This window comes from Hyperoodon ampullatus, assembly GCF_949752795.1.
Source record: "Hyperoodon ampullatus genome assembly, chromosome: 3".
Lineage (NCBI taxonomy): Eukaryota > Metazoa > Chordata > Mammalia > Artiodactyla > Ziphiidae > Hyperoodon > Hyperoodon ampullatus.
Window position 1 is genome coordinate 49555172 of NC_136916.1, and position 20071 is coordinate 49575242.

Here is a 20071-nt window from a genome sequence, read left to right on the forward strand (position 1 = left end):
GATCATTCTTATCTAAAACCATTTCAGCTTGAAATATTTGTTTACCTTCATTCCTTAATCTATAAAGTTCTTGCTGGAATACACGGTCTTTTTTTTAAACTCCGTCTCAGGATTTAATCTCTGTACTCCTGTTACTTGAAAACTTAATTTTAGAATTTGAACTTCTTTCTAAACTTTTAGGCTCTATAATTGCTGAGGCCATTGTCAGCTCAGTTTGAACTTCGGAGTTCTCTTCTGAGTGGTCAAGCTTATACGATGACTGCATGTTAGTGGATCTGGCTCACTCTTTCCATACATAGTGACAATAAGCTTATAGGCAGTTTTACATTCAGTTTGGGCAGGGGAAAAAACCAACTTCGTAAGCCCCATCTTTCTAAAACATATTTATCTTTTTCTCCTTGAAGCCTGAGGACTGCATATTCTACATACTATCCCTCTGGTACCTTAGTCCAGATCATTACAGTGAATCCTTTAAGAATTTTTTAAAATAAAATATATGCTGTAAGTAATTTAGTACAATACACATAATTAAAAGATGATAAAAGCATTCGGTGTTGAGGGTTTGTGATTATATGCCTTTAAAGCCTAAAGCAGCTCAAACGGTGATGTTTCTTATAGTAAACTAGCTACAACTATCCGTACCTTTCCTGATGGCAAGAACTCTCTCCGGTGCTTTGAATCTCTTTTAGACAGTCCCAGAAACTTAGCTTGGTTTGGGACTCTCAAAGCCATGCTTTGCAGATCCAGTCTAAACTAAACATAGAAGATCATGTGAACGTTAAATGTTTAGGGTGTTGATATTTTTGTTACTATACCTATGGTGAATAATTTTAGGTATTAACATAAAATGTAAATAATTGATTATAACCCAGGTGAATATTCAAAGTAAACATTGAAAAGGGAGCAGCATTCTTGAAACAGAATCCTGTATTTTACACCAGTGATTGGTCTAACATATCATTTTTCATTTTCTGAGGTCAGTTGATTGCTGAACATTTGTTGAACATTTAATTCAGCAGATGTTTATTGAGTGCTAGGCATTATGCTAGTCAGAATTTTAAATTCTATTATGATTATTTCTCTGGAGAATTCTTTTTTTTTTTTAAATTTATTTTATTTATTTATTTTTGGCTGCGTTGGGTCTTCGTTGCTGTACACGGGCTTTCTCTAGTTGCGGCGAGCGGGGGCTACTCTTCATTGCGGTGCGCGGGCTTCTCTTGTGGAGCATAAGCTCTAGGCATGCGGGCTTCAGTAGTTGTGGTGCGTGGGCTTCAGTAGTTGTGGCTCGCGGACTCTAGAGCCGAGGCTCAGTAATTGTGGCGCACAGGCTTAGTTGCTCTTTGGCATGTGGGATCTTCCCAGACCAGGGCTTGAACCCTTGTCCCCTGCATTGGCAGGCAGATTCTTAACCACTGCGCCACCAGGGAAGCCCCTGTGGAGAATTCTTGAATGAAGAATTTCACAACTTAGTTTGTAAGAAAGGCTTATGATTTCTTAGGTAACTAAAAATTTTGTTATTTAAGGGCTCGTTCAACCCTTGGACACAATAGATCTCACTGGAGCCAAGGTTCAAGTTCTCATACAAGTCGGCCACAGGAGCCACGGAACCGCAGTAGGATTTCTACTGTTATACAGCCCTTGAGGCAGAATGCAGCAGAAGTTGTGGACCTTACTGTTGATGAAGATGGTAAGTTGGAGTACTAGCAGTGTAGAATTATGAAGAAGATTTGGTAAAATGAAGTATCTTAATATGCTAGAAACTTCTATTGCTGCTTAATGATAATATATATTAAATTACAGGGAAGTTGCCAGGTATCCTAATGTTATTTTTCAATTAATATAATAACCTCAGTTTGTAAGTTGTGTCTAAAAATTCTCTCTGATTATTACTTCATTGCTTGGTAGTTACTTTCTTATAAAAAAATTATTTTTACAAGAGGTGGTTTGATCTATCCTCAGACTTATGTGTTATTGATACTTTCATTTATAATATTGTTATCATACTTTAACTTTGCTATGAAAAATAGAAACAGCACTTTAAAAATACAAAACAGGAAAGCAATATAACTGAGTTTAAATGGTTAATACTGGTTATTTGAAATGTTCAATTTGCTTTTAAAAGTTGTGTTATCCTTCAGTATAATAGTATGGTTACCTTATGTGCTGCTCAGCTTTAGTGTTTTGTTTTGGCTTACAGCTGCACCCAAGTAACTGAGGAAATAAAGCTAGAGTTGGAAAACAGAGGTTAGGGAAAGTGGTAGCAAGTATGAATATGTGAATACATATGTGAACTTTCCTTCATATTGAGAATTGTCTTTAGATAGTAATAGTTACATCTTAGAAGGAAATGGTCAATCATTATTTCCTTAAGGAGACAGTAAGCCATATATGAATTTGTTAATTTTGGCAGTTAGCTATAAATTGGAAAAGATACATTCGCTAGGTAGGAAGAGTTAGGGGCCTTGTGCAATCAGCTCTTATATCGGCTGTTTGCAGTTTGGATGATCATAACTTTCAGAGTAGCAGTACTTTGGAATTAAGATGTTTATTAAGAGATCATTTATTCCCATTGTCTACATTTCATTTAACAATGTCTCGGTTTTTATTTTGAAGCACCATAAATTATCTGTAAGGCAGTGGTTAATACAGTAGGGATTAATTAAAGATTACTCAGTTAAATATTGATGGCTCTTTTGGAAACTTTTTGTGTGTTGTCCCATGTGACACCTGCCATCCAGTAAAGTAATAAAAGGTGACAGAGTAGCCTTTTAACCCACTAGAATTTAGTTCAAACAGAGTACTTTTACTTTTAGGTTAAAAGTATTCCAGTGATCAGCAGATGCCCCCTTCTCCCTACTGGTTTCTTTTAGTGGAAGGCTTCTATCTTATTAAAAATAAATCCAAAACTTAAATCAGTTAGACCAGTGGTTCTTAACCTACTGGCCATTTTGTGCCCCTAGAGACATTTGGCAATATCTACAGACACTTTTGGTTCTCACAGTTGGGAGAGAGTGCTATTAACATCTAATGGGTAGAGGCCGGGGATGCTGCTAAACATCCTACAGTGCAAAGGACAGTCCACCCCGACCCCCTCCCACCTCCAACAAAGAATTATTCAGCCACTGTCAATACCACTAAGATTGAGAAACTGAGATAAAACTATTTGCAAATCAACAGAGGTTCCTCCCTCCCCCTTTTATGTTTAGGCAAATATATTTCTTTAAGCATCTGAAGTACAGGGTCCCATATAGACTAACAGGTACTATTTGTGTTTCAGGAATCAGCATACCTCACTTCATTGTATAGAATAGTTGTCCTCTCATTGTATATCACATTTAAAGAGTGATAATTCAGGTCTAATTATTGTGACTATGCTTTGCACAGATTTATTCCCATTATTCTTAATTTTTAAACAGTCATTTAACAATTAGGGTCTAAAGTATAACTCATTCATAAGTTAAGGTCTGCCTGAAATTTCTTTTAATTTCTACTATAAAAACTTTAATTTTTATTAGAAAGCACTGATGAATATTAATATTGGCAAAAAAAATTTGGGGGAAAAACATACAAAAAGGCATGTAAGGAAGAAATTAAAATGGTTATTAAAAATCATAGCTAATGTTTATTGAGTGACTACTGCTTGTAAAGCATCATATAAAGTGCTTTATATGTGTGATCTCTGTTCATCCTAACAACAGTTCTATGAAGAAAATTCTGTACTTTCCTAGTTCTACAGGTGGGGAAATAGAGAGTGGTTAAGTAATTTATCCTAGATCATACTGTCAGTGATGAAATCAGAATTGCTATCCAAGCTGTGTGACTCTAGAATCCATGATGTAACCAGAGAAAGTACAATTTGTATACTGTTCTAACAGCCTGTGACAATGTGTATGGACATAGCAGAGGGACTTTTACTTTGCCTCTTTTCTTTGTGATCAGAAAACTTACATGGTCATTACCCAAAAAAACTATGTTAGTCCTTTGAATTATTGGAATATACATATATGTGCTGGGTTTTTAAAAATGCAGTAACATGCCATTTTAATGTTGCAGTTTAACTTTATGAAAACTTTTTTTTTTTTACTGTATATTGTACTTATTAGAGGGTTCATATTTTGTTTTAATAATTATCATAAAAATGTTAGCTTTTATTAAAATACAACCCATTGCCTAATTTGTTTTGAAATGCTAAATAAACATTTTGTATATTGTAGAACCTACTGTAGTACCAACCACTTCCACGAGAATGGAATCACAAACTACAAGCGCTTCCATTAACAATTCAGATCCATCTACCTCTGAGCAGCCCTCTGATACTGCTTCAGCTGTCACTAGTAGCCAACCCTCCGCAGTGTCAGAGACTTCACCTATGCTTGCAAGCAATAGTATGAGTGGTACTTCTACAGGAGGTATGTAAAAAAAGAAAAAGAAAAAAAAAGAAGAGCGAGGAGGGGACTCTTTGTTTGAAAAAGGATTGTTGTTTCTAAGATTTTAGCTGTGTTAGCAAGAGTGTATTCTTAGAATAAGCATCATATGTGAACAGAGTGGTCTCTATTAGAATTAGACTATGACTTCATATTTGAGTCTGTGTGCTATATGTTACTAAAGTATTATAGCTCAACTGAAAGAGATGGGGGAGAATTGAATGGCTGACACCAAAAATACAAGCAACAAAAGAAAAATGTAGATAAACAGGACTTCATCAAATTTAAAATTTTTGTACATCAAAGGAAATTATAAGAAAGTGAAAAGATAGCCTACAGAATGGGAGAAAAATATTTAAAAATCATATATTTGATAAGGGTCTAGTATCCAGAATATATGAAGAACTTGTACAACTGAACAATAAAAAGAAAAGCAACCCAGTGTTAAAATGGGCTAAGAATTTACATAGGCATTTTTCCAAAGAAGAAGGTCATTTGTACAAATGACCAAGAAGCACATGAAAACATTATTAGTTATTACGGAAAAGCAAATCAAAACCAGAATGAGGGGGCTTCCCTGGTGGCGCAGTGGTTGAGAGTCCGCCTGCCGATGCAGGGGACTCGGGTTTGTACCCCGGTCCGGAAGGATCCCACATGGCGGCTGGGCCCGTGAGCCATGGCCGCTGAGCCTGCGCGTCTGGAGTCTGTGCCCCGCAACGGGAGAGGCCACAACAGTGAGAGGCCCGCGTACCGCAAAAAAAAAAAAAAAAAACAGAATGAAATTCCACTTTACTCCCACCAGGATATCTATAATCAAACAAAACAAAGAACAGGAAATCAGAAAATAAGCAGGGTTAACAAGGATATAGATAAATTGGAACCTTTATTTTTCTTTTCATAAATTTATTTTATTTTATTTATTTTTGGCTGCGTTGAGTCTTCATTGCTGCAGGCGGGCTTTCTCTGGTTGTGGCAAGCAGGGGCTACTCTTCGTTGCGGTGCATGGGCTTCTCAGTGTGGTAGCTTCTCTCATTGCAGAGCATGGGCTGTAGGTGCACGGGCTTCAGTAGTTGTGGCACGTGGGCTCAGTAGTTGTGGCTTGCGGTCTCTAGAGCGCAGGCTCAGTAGTTGTGGTGCACGGGCTCATTTGCTCCACAGCATGTGGGATCTTCCTGGACCAGGGCTCAAACCCATGTCCCCCGCATTGGCAGGTGGATTCTTAACCGCTGAGCCACCAGGGAAGCCCCTGGAACCTTTATTAATATCTGGTGGGAATGTAAAATGGTGCAGCCACTGTAGAAAACACTTTGACAGTTCCTCAAAAAGTGAAACATAGAGTTAGCAGCATATGACCCACAAGTCCACTCCTAGATTCATATCCAAAAGAATTGAAAATAGGATTGGGAGTTTTAAAAAGTTTGATGATGTCATTTTCCCAATATTTTGTGTTGTTGTTTATTCTTTTGGTGTCATATCTAAGAAACCATTGCCTAACCAGAGGTCTCAAAGATTTACTCCTCTGTTTTCTTTTAAGAGTTTTATAGTTTTAACTCTTATCTCAGATTAACTGGGTCTTAAAGTAGTCTTTTCGCTCTTGAATGACGGCACAGAGATAGGAACTTGCTGTTTAGTAACAGAGACATCATAGACCCTATAGCATGTAGATTGACTATATCACCAATAATAATAATAATCACCATTAATAACGAAACCACCATATATTTTCTATCTTTTTTTTGGCTTTTTTTTTTTTTTTTTCGGTATGCGGGCCTCTCACTGTTGTGGCCTCTCCCGTTGCGGAGCACAGGCTCCGGATGCGCAGGCTCAGCGGCCCTGGCTCACGGGCCTAGCTGCTCCGCGGCATGTGGGATCTTCCCGGACCAGGGCACGAACCCGTGTCCCCTGCATTGGCAGGCAGACTCTCAACCACTGCGCCTCCAGGGAAGCCCATTGGCTTTTAATAATATATTTAATTCTTATAATATCCCTGTAACTTACCTCGAGCAGATTGGAAAACTGCTTGTGTCTGGTTTAGATCTCTGTTCCCTGGAAACTTGAGTCAAAGCTTGAGGAAACAAGGAGATTTCTCAGGGCTGTCTTTGAAAAAAAAATGTAGGCAGAAGTGAAACGGGCTTTTATTTTGTTTATTGAGTGCACTGTCTTTCCTGGTAGCTTTATGTACCCTATGCTCTAGATGTTATGTGAAACAGTCCCAAGTTTTTTTGTTTTGTTTTGTTTTTTTGCGGTACACGGGCCTCTCACTGTTGTGGCCTCTCCCGTTGCAGAGCACAGGCTCCGGATGCGCAGGCTCCGGATGCGCAGGCTCAGCGGCCATGGCTCACGGGCCCAGCCGCTCTGCGGCATGTGGGATCTTCCCGGACCGGGGCACGAACCCGAGTCCCCTTCATCGGCAGGCGGACTCTCAACCGCTGCGCCACCAGGGAAGCCCAAACAGTCCCAACTTTATTTCAAGACAGTCTCAAAGCTTTTATCTACGTACTTATTTTTTAACACCCTTGTTTAGTTAGGATTCACATTTAATCTATTAGGTAGTAACTTCATTGCCTGAATGGCCTTCTCATGATATTACTCTATCTTTTAATGGCCACCCTTGGGATAGACTTGCTCATGTTGTATTTCTCTAGACTAGGAGAACCTTGTTCCAGGCCAAACTGTTCCTCTGTATGAATCTGATAGAAGCACATACAGACATTCAGATTACATTAGGGGCGTTCAATTCTGCTGGCTTTATTTCCTTCCAAGACTGTAGAAGGTCATTCACCTGTTTTCTTCACATCCTGTCATTACTTTGCACCTTCTTGTATATTTCCAACCTTGAATCACTTGAGCCATGTAGCTTCTCTCTTATCCAGGTTCCCAAATGGGACTGGTAAAAATCATAGAACCATGCAGATTGATGCCTCATGAATTTATGGTATCTAATCTTGGGCTTTTGGTAATAAGTTGTCATAGTGTGATAAATCCCAATCGGTTCCCTTTCCTGCCCCTCAGTGTCTATTCCAAAATTCTCTTATTCTTCTTAAGACTCTCATTTCCGGAGGTAGGGGGGATAAAAAAAAATAAATGAAGGTTCTCAAGCATGAATACTTGTAACTTCCAGCCCCTTTAATAAAAACTTTTGTGTATTTATACCTATCCATATCTCCTAACTCCTGGTCTCTTAACTCCTTCTTATAGTTTCCAGTCTCTTTATCTATGCTCCACCTCCTGTCCTTTCTTGTGTCCTTGACCTTGCTTTATCAGTTATCTTCCCTGTGTCTTCAGCATCTTTGTTGGTTCCATCCCCTTCGTACACACATATGTACATTTGTGTTAAGTCTATGTATACCTAAGTGGATCTTCTTCACCTTAAACTCCTTCATTTAACTTTAACTCTGACTCCTTTCAGAACAAACAAACATGATGTTTAAAAATCTGGCAGTAATTTTCTTCTCATCTTATTTTCTCCCAGGACTCTATTTTCATCCCTTCTTTCACTCGTCCATCTCATAACTGTAGGTGTTTTCACATACCACCAGTATGCCGATGACTCATCGTATTGTGCTTCCAGAACACTCTCCTTGTTTTAAACTTTCATATCCAACCGCCTCTCCTCTGGACCATTCTGCAGTCACCTCGAACTCAACACGCCCCAATCAGCTTATCATCTGTCTGACTTCTCAATGTTCTTAGCTTTATGCATATATGATATCTTATATATTCATTTATTCAGCAAGTATTTATTGATTGCATACTATGTATCAGGCACTGTTCTAGACACCGGGAACACAACATAAACAGAGCTAACAATTGTAGTGGATAATAATAGCTAACATAGCTAACATCTGTTGAACTCATAATATTGGTCAATAATTTACTTATATTAACTCTGATTTTTGTAATAAGCTATGAGGCAGATTCTATTGTTCTTTTCATTTTACAGGTAAAGTAACTTGTCTAAGGTTATATGATAGTGGAGCAAGAATTCAAACCTACAAAGTCTGACTCGGATCCTGTACTCTTCCTTTATGCCAGGATTTCTCAACCTTGGCACTGTTGTCTTTGGGCTGGACAGTTCTTGTGTGTGTGTGTGGCGGGGGGTGCTTGTCCTGTGCATTGTAGGATATTAGCAGCATTATTATTATATTTTTAATTAATCTTTATTAGAGTATAGTTGCTTTAATGTTGTGTTAGTTTCTGCTGTACAGCAAAGTGAATCAGCTATATGTATACATATATCCCCTCTTTTTTTGGATTTCCTTCCCATTTAGGTCATCACAGAGCATTGAGTAGAATTCCCTGTGCTGTACAGTAGGTTCTCATTAGTTATCTATTTTATACATAGTAGCGTATATATATGTCAATCCCAATCTCCCAATTCATCCTCCCCTTCCCCCTGCCCCCCGTAGCCATAGAAGCATTCTTGGCTTCTCCCTACTAAATAACCAGTAGCACTACATCCCCTCCAGCTGTGACACCAAAAGTATTCCCAGGTGTTGCCAGATATTCCCTGGGGGGCAGTGTTGCGCTATACTGTACCTAGAACCTAGTGCTTCTGTTATAATACTGGTTGATTTCTGTTCTAAATTTTCTCCGTACTTGATGATGAGCTCCTTGAGGACCAAAGATCAAGTCTTTCTCTTTTTCAGCACTAAGCTGCAACCATGCAGGCATGCCTCTTTTCCCTTGTGAGGTTAGCTTAAATTTAGCAAGTGCTTATTGAACCACCTACATTGTGCAGGCATGTTTCTAGTTTCTAGAGATAAAACAACAAAGGCAGACAATATCCATTAGTTATTTTAAAGGCCAGGACTTTCATTTTTCAGTACCTTTGTAGATCCTTAACCATGTCATTATTATGTATAAGACTTGCCAAAAAAATGAATAAATGCATGAGTACATCTCAGTAATCCTCCTAGAATTACAATAAAAGTATTTTAACCAGCTTGGTGTCACTGGACTGTGGAGTTAATTCTTCTGGTGTAGATTTGCGATTATCTATTTTTAGTGGCCACTCAGCGGCCTAATTTTAATAAAAAAGGCAGTGTTTTACTTACTCAATCAGATGTCTTTGTATTTCACCTCTACTCTGTGGCAATTTTCTTTGGTCAGTAACTCTTGAAAAAGAGGAGATTCAGTTGTCTTTACTTTGGATTGCTACCTTGTTTGAGCAACAAAGAGCTTCTGGACTGTAGGAAAATAGATATTAATTTAATTGGAAGCCAAAACTGTACCATAAGAAATAGAGCTATAAGGTCAGTCCTCTTTTAGGGGCCATACTGTTAATCATATAACCCCTTAAATACGTGTTCAGCCTTAAGGATATTAAAGTCATTGTGCTTCCTCTTCACTCACTCTGAGTTTTGTATGTGAAATAATTGAAGACCAAGAGGGCAAATTGTTTCCAAACAGGTTAAGTGTCATATCTGTTACTTTAGTCATGGCCCTAGCAGTCCCTAGATCTCTTGCTCTGGTTACAGACTCATCTCCTGAGTCTTAGAGTTACACATAATCCTCAAATAACTCGGTTTGTAAAATTAATGTGTCATAGTTGGAAGGAATCATGAAGGTCATTTAGTCCATCCACTGAATGGATTTAGTGTCCCAAAGGTTTTCGATTTTCTTTTCTGAAGTAACACACAATAAATGACATTTACTTGTGTAACACTTTGACGTGGGGGCTGAAAATGTAGGAAGTAAAGTTCCTATAATAATGATATTGCTGTAAATCTTACAGCCTTTGGGAAATAGCTACTTAATGTTTGATTCAGCGTAGCGAAGATAGGCTGTTGATCATGGTCAGTTCCAGGTATGCCAGTTGTGACTCTGTCCAGGTTACTAAAGAAATTTAGAATGCAAATGAATGAAAGTGATTTAATTATAGAACTGACTTTGAATCTGCTGTCACTTATGTTTTAAAAGTGAACAGCTTGTTGACTTTCATTGTTTTTTGATACAAATTATTTGTAATATTTAACCTCTCAACTGATGATAACAAGGTAGTACTAATTCCAGGAGGCTATTAGAGATTAGTAAGAATTTGTAGTTTTTTTCCATCCAGGTTTACAGACTCCTGAATTCTAGTTCTGAGGTTAAGAACCTTTACAAAAGGGTTCAGGAAATTAGCCCAAGTAGGCCAGAGTAGGAACTTGGGGTGGTGGGAACCAATATACATAGATTTAGAATAGAGATACTGCCTAACAGGGTTTAGATCACAGACTTTGCCCAGAAGAGAATCAGCAAAAGCAGGATAGGACGTGTATGGGAGGGCAGACCCAGGAGAATTACAGGGAGGTGTACTGCAGTCAAACCCATCAATCAGAGCCTGAAGCATCCCCACCCAGATTCATTTATGTGAGTCTATAAATTCCCTTTATTGTTTAAGCCAGTTTTGGTTGGATTTTTGTATTATTTTTAAAGAACCAGAAAATTCCTAATTTTGGTACATTGGCCCAGAAGAGAATAGCTAGGTACTGTGAGCCAAATAGGAGCAGGGTATCCCTGGTATTGGTTACTCTAGAAAAAAGTCTACAACAGTGGTACTCCAGAATCCTAAGGATTCTGAGGAGATGCCTCATGAGTCACGTGGGGGTGGGGGAAGGGAAGGACAGGGATTTGGGTTTTCCACTCTTCTAATTTTTATTTTTAGGTAAAAAAATTGATCTCCATTTTTATCTGTTTTACCTGATTTCCACATAACATGTAGTTTGAGGAAAGGGTGCTTTTTTTTAGAGGAGTTTGAAACACTAGGATAAACCTTCCGGGGACACTTGCTGCTGTTCTTTTGGCATGAAGAACATACCTTCACAATAACTCTGGGCATGTGACAGAGCATAATCAGGACTCAGATATTTCATACCTAGAAGATTAGTATCTTTTCTAACAACAGCCATGCAAGGCAATTATTGCTACATTTAATAGGTGAGAAAGAGGTTAAATAACTTTCTTAAGGTCACATTGCTCCAGATTAAACAGGCTCAGGATTAGAACTCAGGCCCATCTGACTCCATGTTTTTTCCCACTGTTCAACCTTGAGTCACTAGATCATTATAAGAGACCTTTAATTTTCGACATAGTAGAGTCTTATTTCTTATGTTCTGTTGGGTCTGAGTTTAAAGACCAGAGGAAGGGAAAAGACATTGGAAGTTAGTGAGACTTAGCCAGATATGCTCTGAGTTGGGTGGTTATGTCTTTTTTAAAAAAATAAATTTATTTATTTATTTTTGGCTGCGTTGGGTCTTCATTGCTGCGCGTGGGCTTTCTCTAGTTGCGGCGAGCGGGGGCTACTCTTCGTTGCGGTGCGCGGGCTTCTCATTGTGGTGGCTTCTCTTGCTGTGGAGCATGGGCTCTAGGCACACGGGCTTCAGTAGTTGTGGCATGTGGGCTCAGTAGTTGTGGCTCACGGGCTTTAGAGCACAGGCTCAGTAGTTGTGGCTCATGGGCTTAGTTGCTCTGCGGCATGTGGGATCTTCCTGGACCAGGGCTCAAACCCATGTCCCCTGCATTGGCAGTCAGATTCTCAACCACTGCGCCATCAGGGAAGCCCGTGTAGTTATGTCTTAAGAAGATAAGATTTTAAGAAGTACATAGTAGTCTTCATTATATAGGAATGATTTATAATATTAGAGGCTCATGGAGCTCAGGAGAACCTTAGCTTTGTTGCATATAATGGAAAGACTCCCATGATATTTTAGAGTTTTTAAAATACAATTTAAAACTAATAATTTATAATGACCTAGGAAAAGGTGATCTATTGCCATATTTAAACATCATGGTAAATATAAGCCTCCTAAAGCTTGCCTGAAAATCCCAGTGAAGATCACTGCCTGAAATTACAGGATATGCGTGTTAAGAATGTGACTGTATCACATTATTATTTACAGATATTTGAATTCAGTAATCACTTAATTATTTACTTATTTATACACATTTATACACATATATGAAGTATACACTTTCTTTTACACAGTGATATTTGATCATTTGGTTCTATGTATTTTTTCGTTTCAAGATGACTCAAGGAGAACTGCATCTAGTGCTATAACGGAAACTGGCCCTCCTGCAATGCCAAGGTTACCTTCCTGCTGTCCCCAGCACTCGCCATGTGGAGGGTCGTCTCAGAGTCACCATGCATTAGGACATCCACACACAAGTTGCTTTCAGCAGCATGGCCACCATTTTCAGCATCATCACCACCACCATCATACCCCCCACCCAGCTGTCCCAGTGTCTCCCTCCTTTGGTGATCCTACTTGCCCTGTGGAAAGACCTCCACAAGTACAGGCACCTTGTGGAGCAAATAGTAGTTCTGGTACCAGCTACCATGACCAGGTATGTGGAATTTGATGAGTTCATCTTGATTTTTTAAAATTGTGGTTCCTTCAGGAGAAAAAAAAAAAAACCTAATGATAAAGTTTATATGCTAAATAAGTCATTCTTGTTGCCCCTGCAAGAGTGGCCTAGTTTAATGATGTGTGATTTTTTTAAATTAAGTATTTAGGATTTTCTCATGTAAATTATTGCAACTAATTGAGGGGGCCAGGGATGTAGAAAATTGGACGTGATACTAATTTTTATTCTGGAATGTTTTTAGGTGTTTTTAGTTAAATGTAGGTGGATCTAAACCTTTGGGATTTTATTTCAAACAAAGTGTTGAAACTGCAGTGTCAACCTAATTCATGAGAAATTTGGGAATTCTCCCAGTTTTTTCCTCCTCTACCCTACCTCCTATTCTGGAGCCTCCTTATAATCTCCACTCATCTAGAAATAAACAGCCGTCTCAGATGCAGACCTGTGACATAGTTTCTCGGGAGCAGATGAGGTTTTTAGTTTGTGGGAAATTGAAATGTCAGCAAAAATTATAAGAAATTTTTTGCTAATTAAGTAAATTAGTTGATATTATTAGTGAGTGCTTGATATGTCAAATAATATTAAATTAATATTGGTGACCACATGGAGTAAATAAAGTGAGGTGTTATGTGCTATTTTAACTTTTGCTCCGTCGTCTCTGTGTATAATTGTGACGTAAACCTTGGTGGTGCATACTTTAAAAAGCAAAACATGTAATTTAAAACTGTAAGTGACACGTGCTAAAAAATGTGCTAGAAAAAAGTCAAAAAGAAATTCAGAGCAGCTGCTTTACTGTACCCTCTGACCTTTCCTAAAGTACTTGCTTCATCTTTTAAATTTTTGCTGGTTATCTCTTCTGGTTCTGACAAATTAAAAGTAATTAAGAAAGTGGGGTGTTCCCTTAAGAAGAAAAAACTAGCTGCTGATACCAAAAGGAAATTTGAAAGGGTTTAGTAGGAAATATTATTAAAGAGATTTTAGATGATGTTTTGGTTCTGATAACAGTTCTAAGTATTAACATCTATGGATTGTCTAGACCTGTTCTACCTCTTGGGAATGAGGAAGGAACCTGAGTGAGTTAATTAGAGGAAGAATCTCTTTTGTGTAAAATATAGATGTAACCTACTCACCTATATCTAAGTAGAGGTATTGGACTGTACACAAAACTTGAGAAGAATCAGCAGGATCAGGCATTCAGTGGTTATAATGGGTACGAAGGTAAACAAAGAATGAGGTTTTGGAAATATGAACGGCTTGTGATTGATGTAGCTATTTGTAGGACTCTGAAATTAGCCACATGCTCATGAGGTAGCCTCGTATAGTCTCCGTTTGAGACCTGTGTGGACACAGCAGGAAGTTGAGGAGAGGCAGACTGATCTGAGGATTTATAATTGTGTGGATGTCTTATGATTGAGTGTCAGACTGTAGATAGGCAGAGAAAGATTGGGGAGGATTAGGCTTGACGAGAGGAGTTGCAGTAATCACTTGACTCTGTACTCTACTACTCCTTTTGATGTAGCTTTCTCTTTTGAGAGAATAGTTTAATTAGTGCTGTGCACTACTTATGAGCTGTGTAAAGTAATATTTGCCATTTCTGTGCCATTTTGCTTACCCTCCCTTTTCCTTCTATAATAATAATTGAATAAACTGTTGGAATTGTGAGGAAGAGGGTTCTCTGTGTTGATTTTTCCCCTTTTCTTTTTATTCTCTACTTTTAACTTTACCCTCGGTTCCTTCTAGGAGGACCTTCACCCTACTTAACTCACTCTCTGAGAGTGTTCTTAATCACTGACTGGAGAAGAGGATAGGAAATTTGCTCACCTTCATAGTATGTTGATATTCCAGTCCATTTGCCAAATTTTAGCCTAAATAGGAAAATACGGAAAGGATTTGAACCATAAGTAATAATTCACAATCTTAAAATATTACTCTTAAACTTTATTTATTCAAATTGGGAGCATATATTGTATTTGCCAACTCAAAAGAAAGAGCCGGGACATTTACTTAATTGATTATAGACACATAATATAGAAGAGGAAAGTAGCTCTTTCTTTTCACCTTCCTACAGCTTCTCCTGTACCATCATCCTCCTTCCCTTTTAGTATCCAGAGTTTCTCATGTTTCTGTTATCCTCTGAGCTGGGAGGCCATTGAAAGTACAAAGACAACTCTGTCTCTAAAAAACTAATAATAATAAAATAAAATAAATTTTAAAAAAGTACAAAGACCACTATGGTTCCTCACTGGACTGGGTGACCTGGGCCTCTAATAAATGCATTACCCTAGCTTTCCTCACCGCTAGCCCCTCAGCTTTCAGTATTGAACAATTCCTGCATGTGATTCCATATATAACATCTTTATTTTCTTTAATCACATTTTAAAACTTACAGCTGTACTGAACACTAAGCAAAGACTTGTATTTAAAATACTTAAGAATATAAAGAAGCAATTCTGTTTTTGTAATCTGCTCTAGAGTAGAAGGTAAAGTGTTTTACTAAGCACTTTTCAAAGTGCTTAGGGGAAAAAACTTAATTACTTTTGAGTAGAGATGGAATCTAGACTCTTTGATTTTCCAACTTGGTAAATGGGCCTTCCCTAAAATTATATTCCTAATAAAAGTAATCATGGTGTAACCTTTCTTTTTTTTGAGCAAAAAAAGTTATGAGGAAAAGCTAGCTAATGGTTTAGCTTGAATAATCTTAGGCCCTTTGTTATCTTGGATAATGTTTGCACTATTAGAGTTTCAGTTGAATGCTTGCTGTGTACAGTTTAAAAACAGAACAGATTTTTACCTGGAGCCTTAAATGTTTTCAGTGGTATGATTATATGTTTTGTAAAGGAGTCCTAAATTACCAGTCAGAATTTTGGGGTAAAGGAGGATATGGAAGTATAATTTAAAAGTTTCTTTCTCTCTTAAAAATCTAGATAATGGAAGAGAAACAGATCTTAGAATAATATATTAATTAACTTTTGTTCATCTTACAGCATGATCTCATGCTTGATTATTTAAAATTGATTATAGATTTTAAGTGTATAAGCACTACAATTTTTACAGTCCAAGATGCACACAGTATCTTCTTGGTGCTCAGTAGGTCTTCACACTCAAAATTTTTACCAGTTTTAAATTCATAGATTCTATTTTTCTAGATTGCATTAGGAGTACTTTCATAATATAACATGAAACAATGTTTTGACCAAATTTTAGAAAGATAAAACATAGTTCCTCTTTATACAGCAGGCATTGCCAGTAGACCTGAGCAGCAGTGGTATCAGAAGTCATGGAAGTGGTGGTTTTCATGGAGCATCTGCCTTTGACCCCTGCTGTCCTGTTTCCTCTTCCCGAGCTGCAATCTTTAGCCACCAGGCTGCCGCTGCTGCTGCCCCGAGCCAGCCATTATCAGTAGATGGTTACGGATCCAGCGTGGTTGCACAGCCCCAGCCCCAGCCCCCTCCACAAGCCTCGCTGTCATCTTGCCGACATTACATGCCGCCTCCTTGTAAGTATGAATTTAACAGGCAGAGGGCTTAGAGGCACATAGATGAAGCATCGTCCTCTCCTCATGAAATAACCTTTCAGTAATACTAGTTTATAAATGTTTAGTACCTCCTTGGCCTAAGAGTGGAGTGTATTTTCCCTATTTCATCCTCCCTTTACCTCACGTACCCAGAACAGTCTTCTAAGGCAAAAAGGGCAGATGTTGTTGTAAAAGGTCTGGGAAAATAATAAAAAGTATATTTTGTCTGTTTGACATACTAACATTTACATTTTAATTAATATCTATGAACTCGTACATTGAATGGCACCTTAGATTCCTATAAAAGGAAATTTTAAGGAATTAGATTTATCCTTTAGGAGTAAAAGGAAATTTGAAAGTTTAGTAATCATTTCTACACATAGGAAAGTAAACTTTGATTAATAATTCTGAAGCTTAACTGAGGCACAAGAGAAAATTCCTTGACAGAAAGCTCTGCCAATTGCAGAAAGGTTTCTGTACTCATTTGATGCAAGCAATTAAAATAGAATCAGACATGGCTTGTCTAAAGAAATTGAAATCTATGAGATACCATAAGAAATGAGAAATACCCTTAGGCTGTGTAACATATATTTATTGCTCTGTTAAATCATAGGTTAATAATCAGATGGAAGCTTATTAAGTACTTTGATTTAAAAGAAACACTGAAAATTCATGCCAGGGGTAAACCAGAAAGTTGGCAAGGAAATTTGCTTTTGTTTTGATTACATACAAGGGATAATTTTCAGTTATATATCTTCTTAGATCTCTTCTTCCAGTCCTATAATTTTTAAAATCTGGGTCCTGCAGGCACAGCTGGAGTCAACCCAGAATTTGTACAATGAAATCTGGTGATATATCACTTTTCAAGAATGCAACTTTAGGGCCTCCCTGGTGGCGCAGTGGTTGAGAGTCCGCCTGCCGATGCAGGGGATACGGGTTCGTGCCCCGGTCTGGGAGGATCCCATGTGCCGCGGAGCGGCTGGGCCCGTGAGCCATGGCTGCTGAGCCTGCGCGTCCGGAGCCTGTGCTCCGCAACGGGAGAGGCCACAACAGTGAGAGGCCCGCGTACCACAAAAAAAAAAAAAAAAAAGAATGCAACTTTAAAGTATAAGGTAGAAAAAAGCTTTTGAAACGAGTTAGTTTTTGCAAAGCATTGACCAGTGGGCAAATTCTGTGTGTGAACACTGGTATGATGTACAGGCTATTCTGTAATACTTGTTGATATTTATATTTAATTGATTATCTTTTATTGAGAACTCAAAATGTGTGGTTTTCTCCCCCTCCCCTTTAAAAATAATATACTGAAGCAATTTATAACTGTATCCATTCATCTTTTATGTCCTAATAAAAAAATGTTTTAGACTTAAACTTGTTTTACTTTTATCATAAAAGTAACTGGTGTACACCCTAAGAAATTCAAACTGCAGAATGATATAAAATGAGAAGTTAAAAGCCCTTCTCCTTTCTTCCCACTAATGCTAATACCTCAGAGGTACCAACTGTTTATAGTTTATTATAAAACCTTTTGGAAATTTTCTTTCTCCACACGTTATTATGACATCTCTTATTATGACATATCTCTCCTTTTAAAAAAAATGGGATTATATCAAACATAGTATTTGCCTCTTGCTTTTTCATTTTTGTTTTTTTTTAAATTCAACAATACATCTTAGATTTTTTTCATATTAGCATATAAAAATCTAGCTCATTGTTTTTAATACCCTCATAATTTTCCATTGTATATTAAATTAGTCCTCTGTTGATGGACATTTAAATTGTTTGTAGTTTTTTAGTCTGTCTGTAGGGTAACTTCCTGGGAGTGAGATTGCTGGGTTAAAGTGACATGCTGAACTTTTAAGAAGCAAGATCAAGAACTTTTTTTGTTTGTTTTTACTTGCAAGAACACGTAAAATAGAGAAGAAGGGAAATGGTCTGTGGGAAGGCAGAATATGTCATCTTTATACAGTGGTTAGTAATTGTTTTATTTAGATAAACAGTGTATTATAATGATGGCTGAATTTTTCATCACACACAAAAACTGGCAACTATGTGAGGTGATGGATATGTTAATTAAACTGATTGTGGTAATCATTTCATGTGGTATACATGTGTCAAATTATCGTATTATACACTTTGAATATATTGTTGTATTTGTTAATTATACGTCAGTAAGGTTGAAAAAAATAAAATGATTAATGAAGAGTTAAAAAACTGATTCATTCCAAAACAAGACTTTAAAATTTTGTTATATTTGTGAATATTTTTTCTTGTATAATGATTATAGAAGTAGAAAACCTTGACATGAAACTGGGAAAAATGCTCTAAATTTGAGGAAGGATAGTTAACAATCATAAAACTTAGTGACTTCCTTTTTGATGACCAAGGAGTACTGAGCTTTGTGACTTCTTAGCCTAAAGCATTGATTTGAAAATATAACTTTTAGAAAATCAGTTTAAAAATATGTCACAACTTACATTGAGCTTAGTGAAAGTTTCCTTTAAATATTGTGAATATTTAGTGACTATTTCCTTTAAATATTTCCTTTAAATAACAATACGTACTAGCAAGGTTTCCTCTGAAGTATGGCTGAATGAGTCCATGGTTACCTAACTTTCACCACTGATACATGAATCAAAGCAATTAAAAATTGAAGGCAGTCTTTCTGTAATGAAACTAGAGAATGGCTGTAGCTCCATACCAGGCTACCAAGAAAAATCTTACAAATAAGATGAAATTAGAACTAAAATCCAAAGAGGAGACAAACTTATTTTTAGACCTCAAACAGATGCAATACCTTAGAGTAAGAGAGATACATATTCCTCTGTGGGACCTTTCAACAGTCACTTTGCAACATAAAGATTCAGGATGAAGAAATGGACGAAACCATCTTTATAAAGGCTGATTTCCGTGGCAAGTTCCTGGCAGATATACCCCCTTCTTCTTAACGTAGCACCGGAAAAGTGGCATGGGGCAGGAGGAGAAGTGCACTAATGAAAGTATATGTTTGCAGTTGTGCCTAGGACTCGCAAGTTGCTTTCCTCTTTCTAGTGCTCTATAACCAGTAAATGACAAAGGAAAACAAGATTTATGTATTTATAAATATATAATTTATACATTTGATTATACAAAAGCAAAATACTTGAGTATGGCAGAGTAAAACTGACAGGAGACAATTTGGAAAAATGTTTATACTACCTTTTTATGACAAAGCTTGCATGTATGCATGTATACAAGGAATACTTATAAATCAACAAGAAAAAGGTGAACAATAGGCTAAGAATATGAATAGATAATTCTGGGAAGAAATGTAAGTGATAAATAAATACATAATTTTTTCTGGTTAGCATTTGAAAAATTTAGTGATAGTGTAATTAGGCAGGAGCTCTCATGTACTGCTGATGGTAATTAATTATGTAAACTTTGGGAAGGGTGTTTTGTCAACCAGTATCTGAATTTAAATTATTCTCTCAGACGCAGAACTGCTTATAGGAATTTATGCTACAGAAACGCTCTGTGAGCAGTGTGTGTGTGTGTGCGTGCATGCACGTGCATGCGTGTACACACGCTTGTACATGCATGTATGAAAGAGCACAAGGGAAATCATACAGATGTTTATTGCAGCTTTGGATTACTTCCAGTTTTTATCAGTGGCAATTTCTTCAATAAATTTTGGTGCATTCCTATAGTGGAATGCTGTGAAGCTGTGAATGAAGTAAAGCTATATATATTGACATGAGAAGATACCTATGATTACTCAAAGAAGAAAGCAAGATGCCAAACAGGA

At 37.4% G+C, this 20071-nt stretch overlaps 1 protein-coding gene across 5 annotated transcripts in view; it reads left to right on the plus strand.

Annotated features, from left to right (window-relative positions):
* RNF111 (ring finger protein 111) overlaps positions 1 to 20071 on the plus strand; it is a gene marked incomplete at its 5' end in the record, with an annotated part of 47665 nt that overhangs the window by 15270 nt on the left and 12324 nt on the right. For 4 of the 5 annotated variants that reach the window (XM_079700379.1, XM_079700380.1, XM_079700381.1 and 1 more), the window contains 4 exons: positions 1524 to 1687; positions 4215 to 4409; positions 12436 to 12755; positions 16008 to 16269. In XM_079700379.1, coding sequence (XP_079556505.1) covers positions 1524 to 1687; positions 4215 to 4409; positions 12436 to 12755; positions 16008 to 16269 — 941 coding nt within the window. The remainder of the gene's footprint in view (positions 1 to 1523; positions 1688 to 4214; positions 4410 to 12435; positions 12756 to 16007; positions 16270 to 20071) is intronic. The other variant, XM_079700383.1, reaches the window with a different exon arrangement.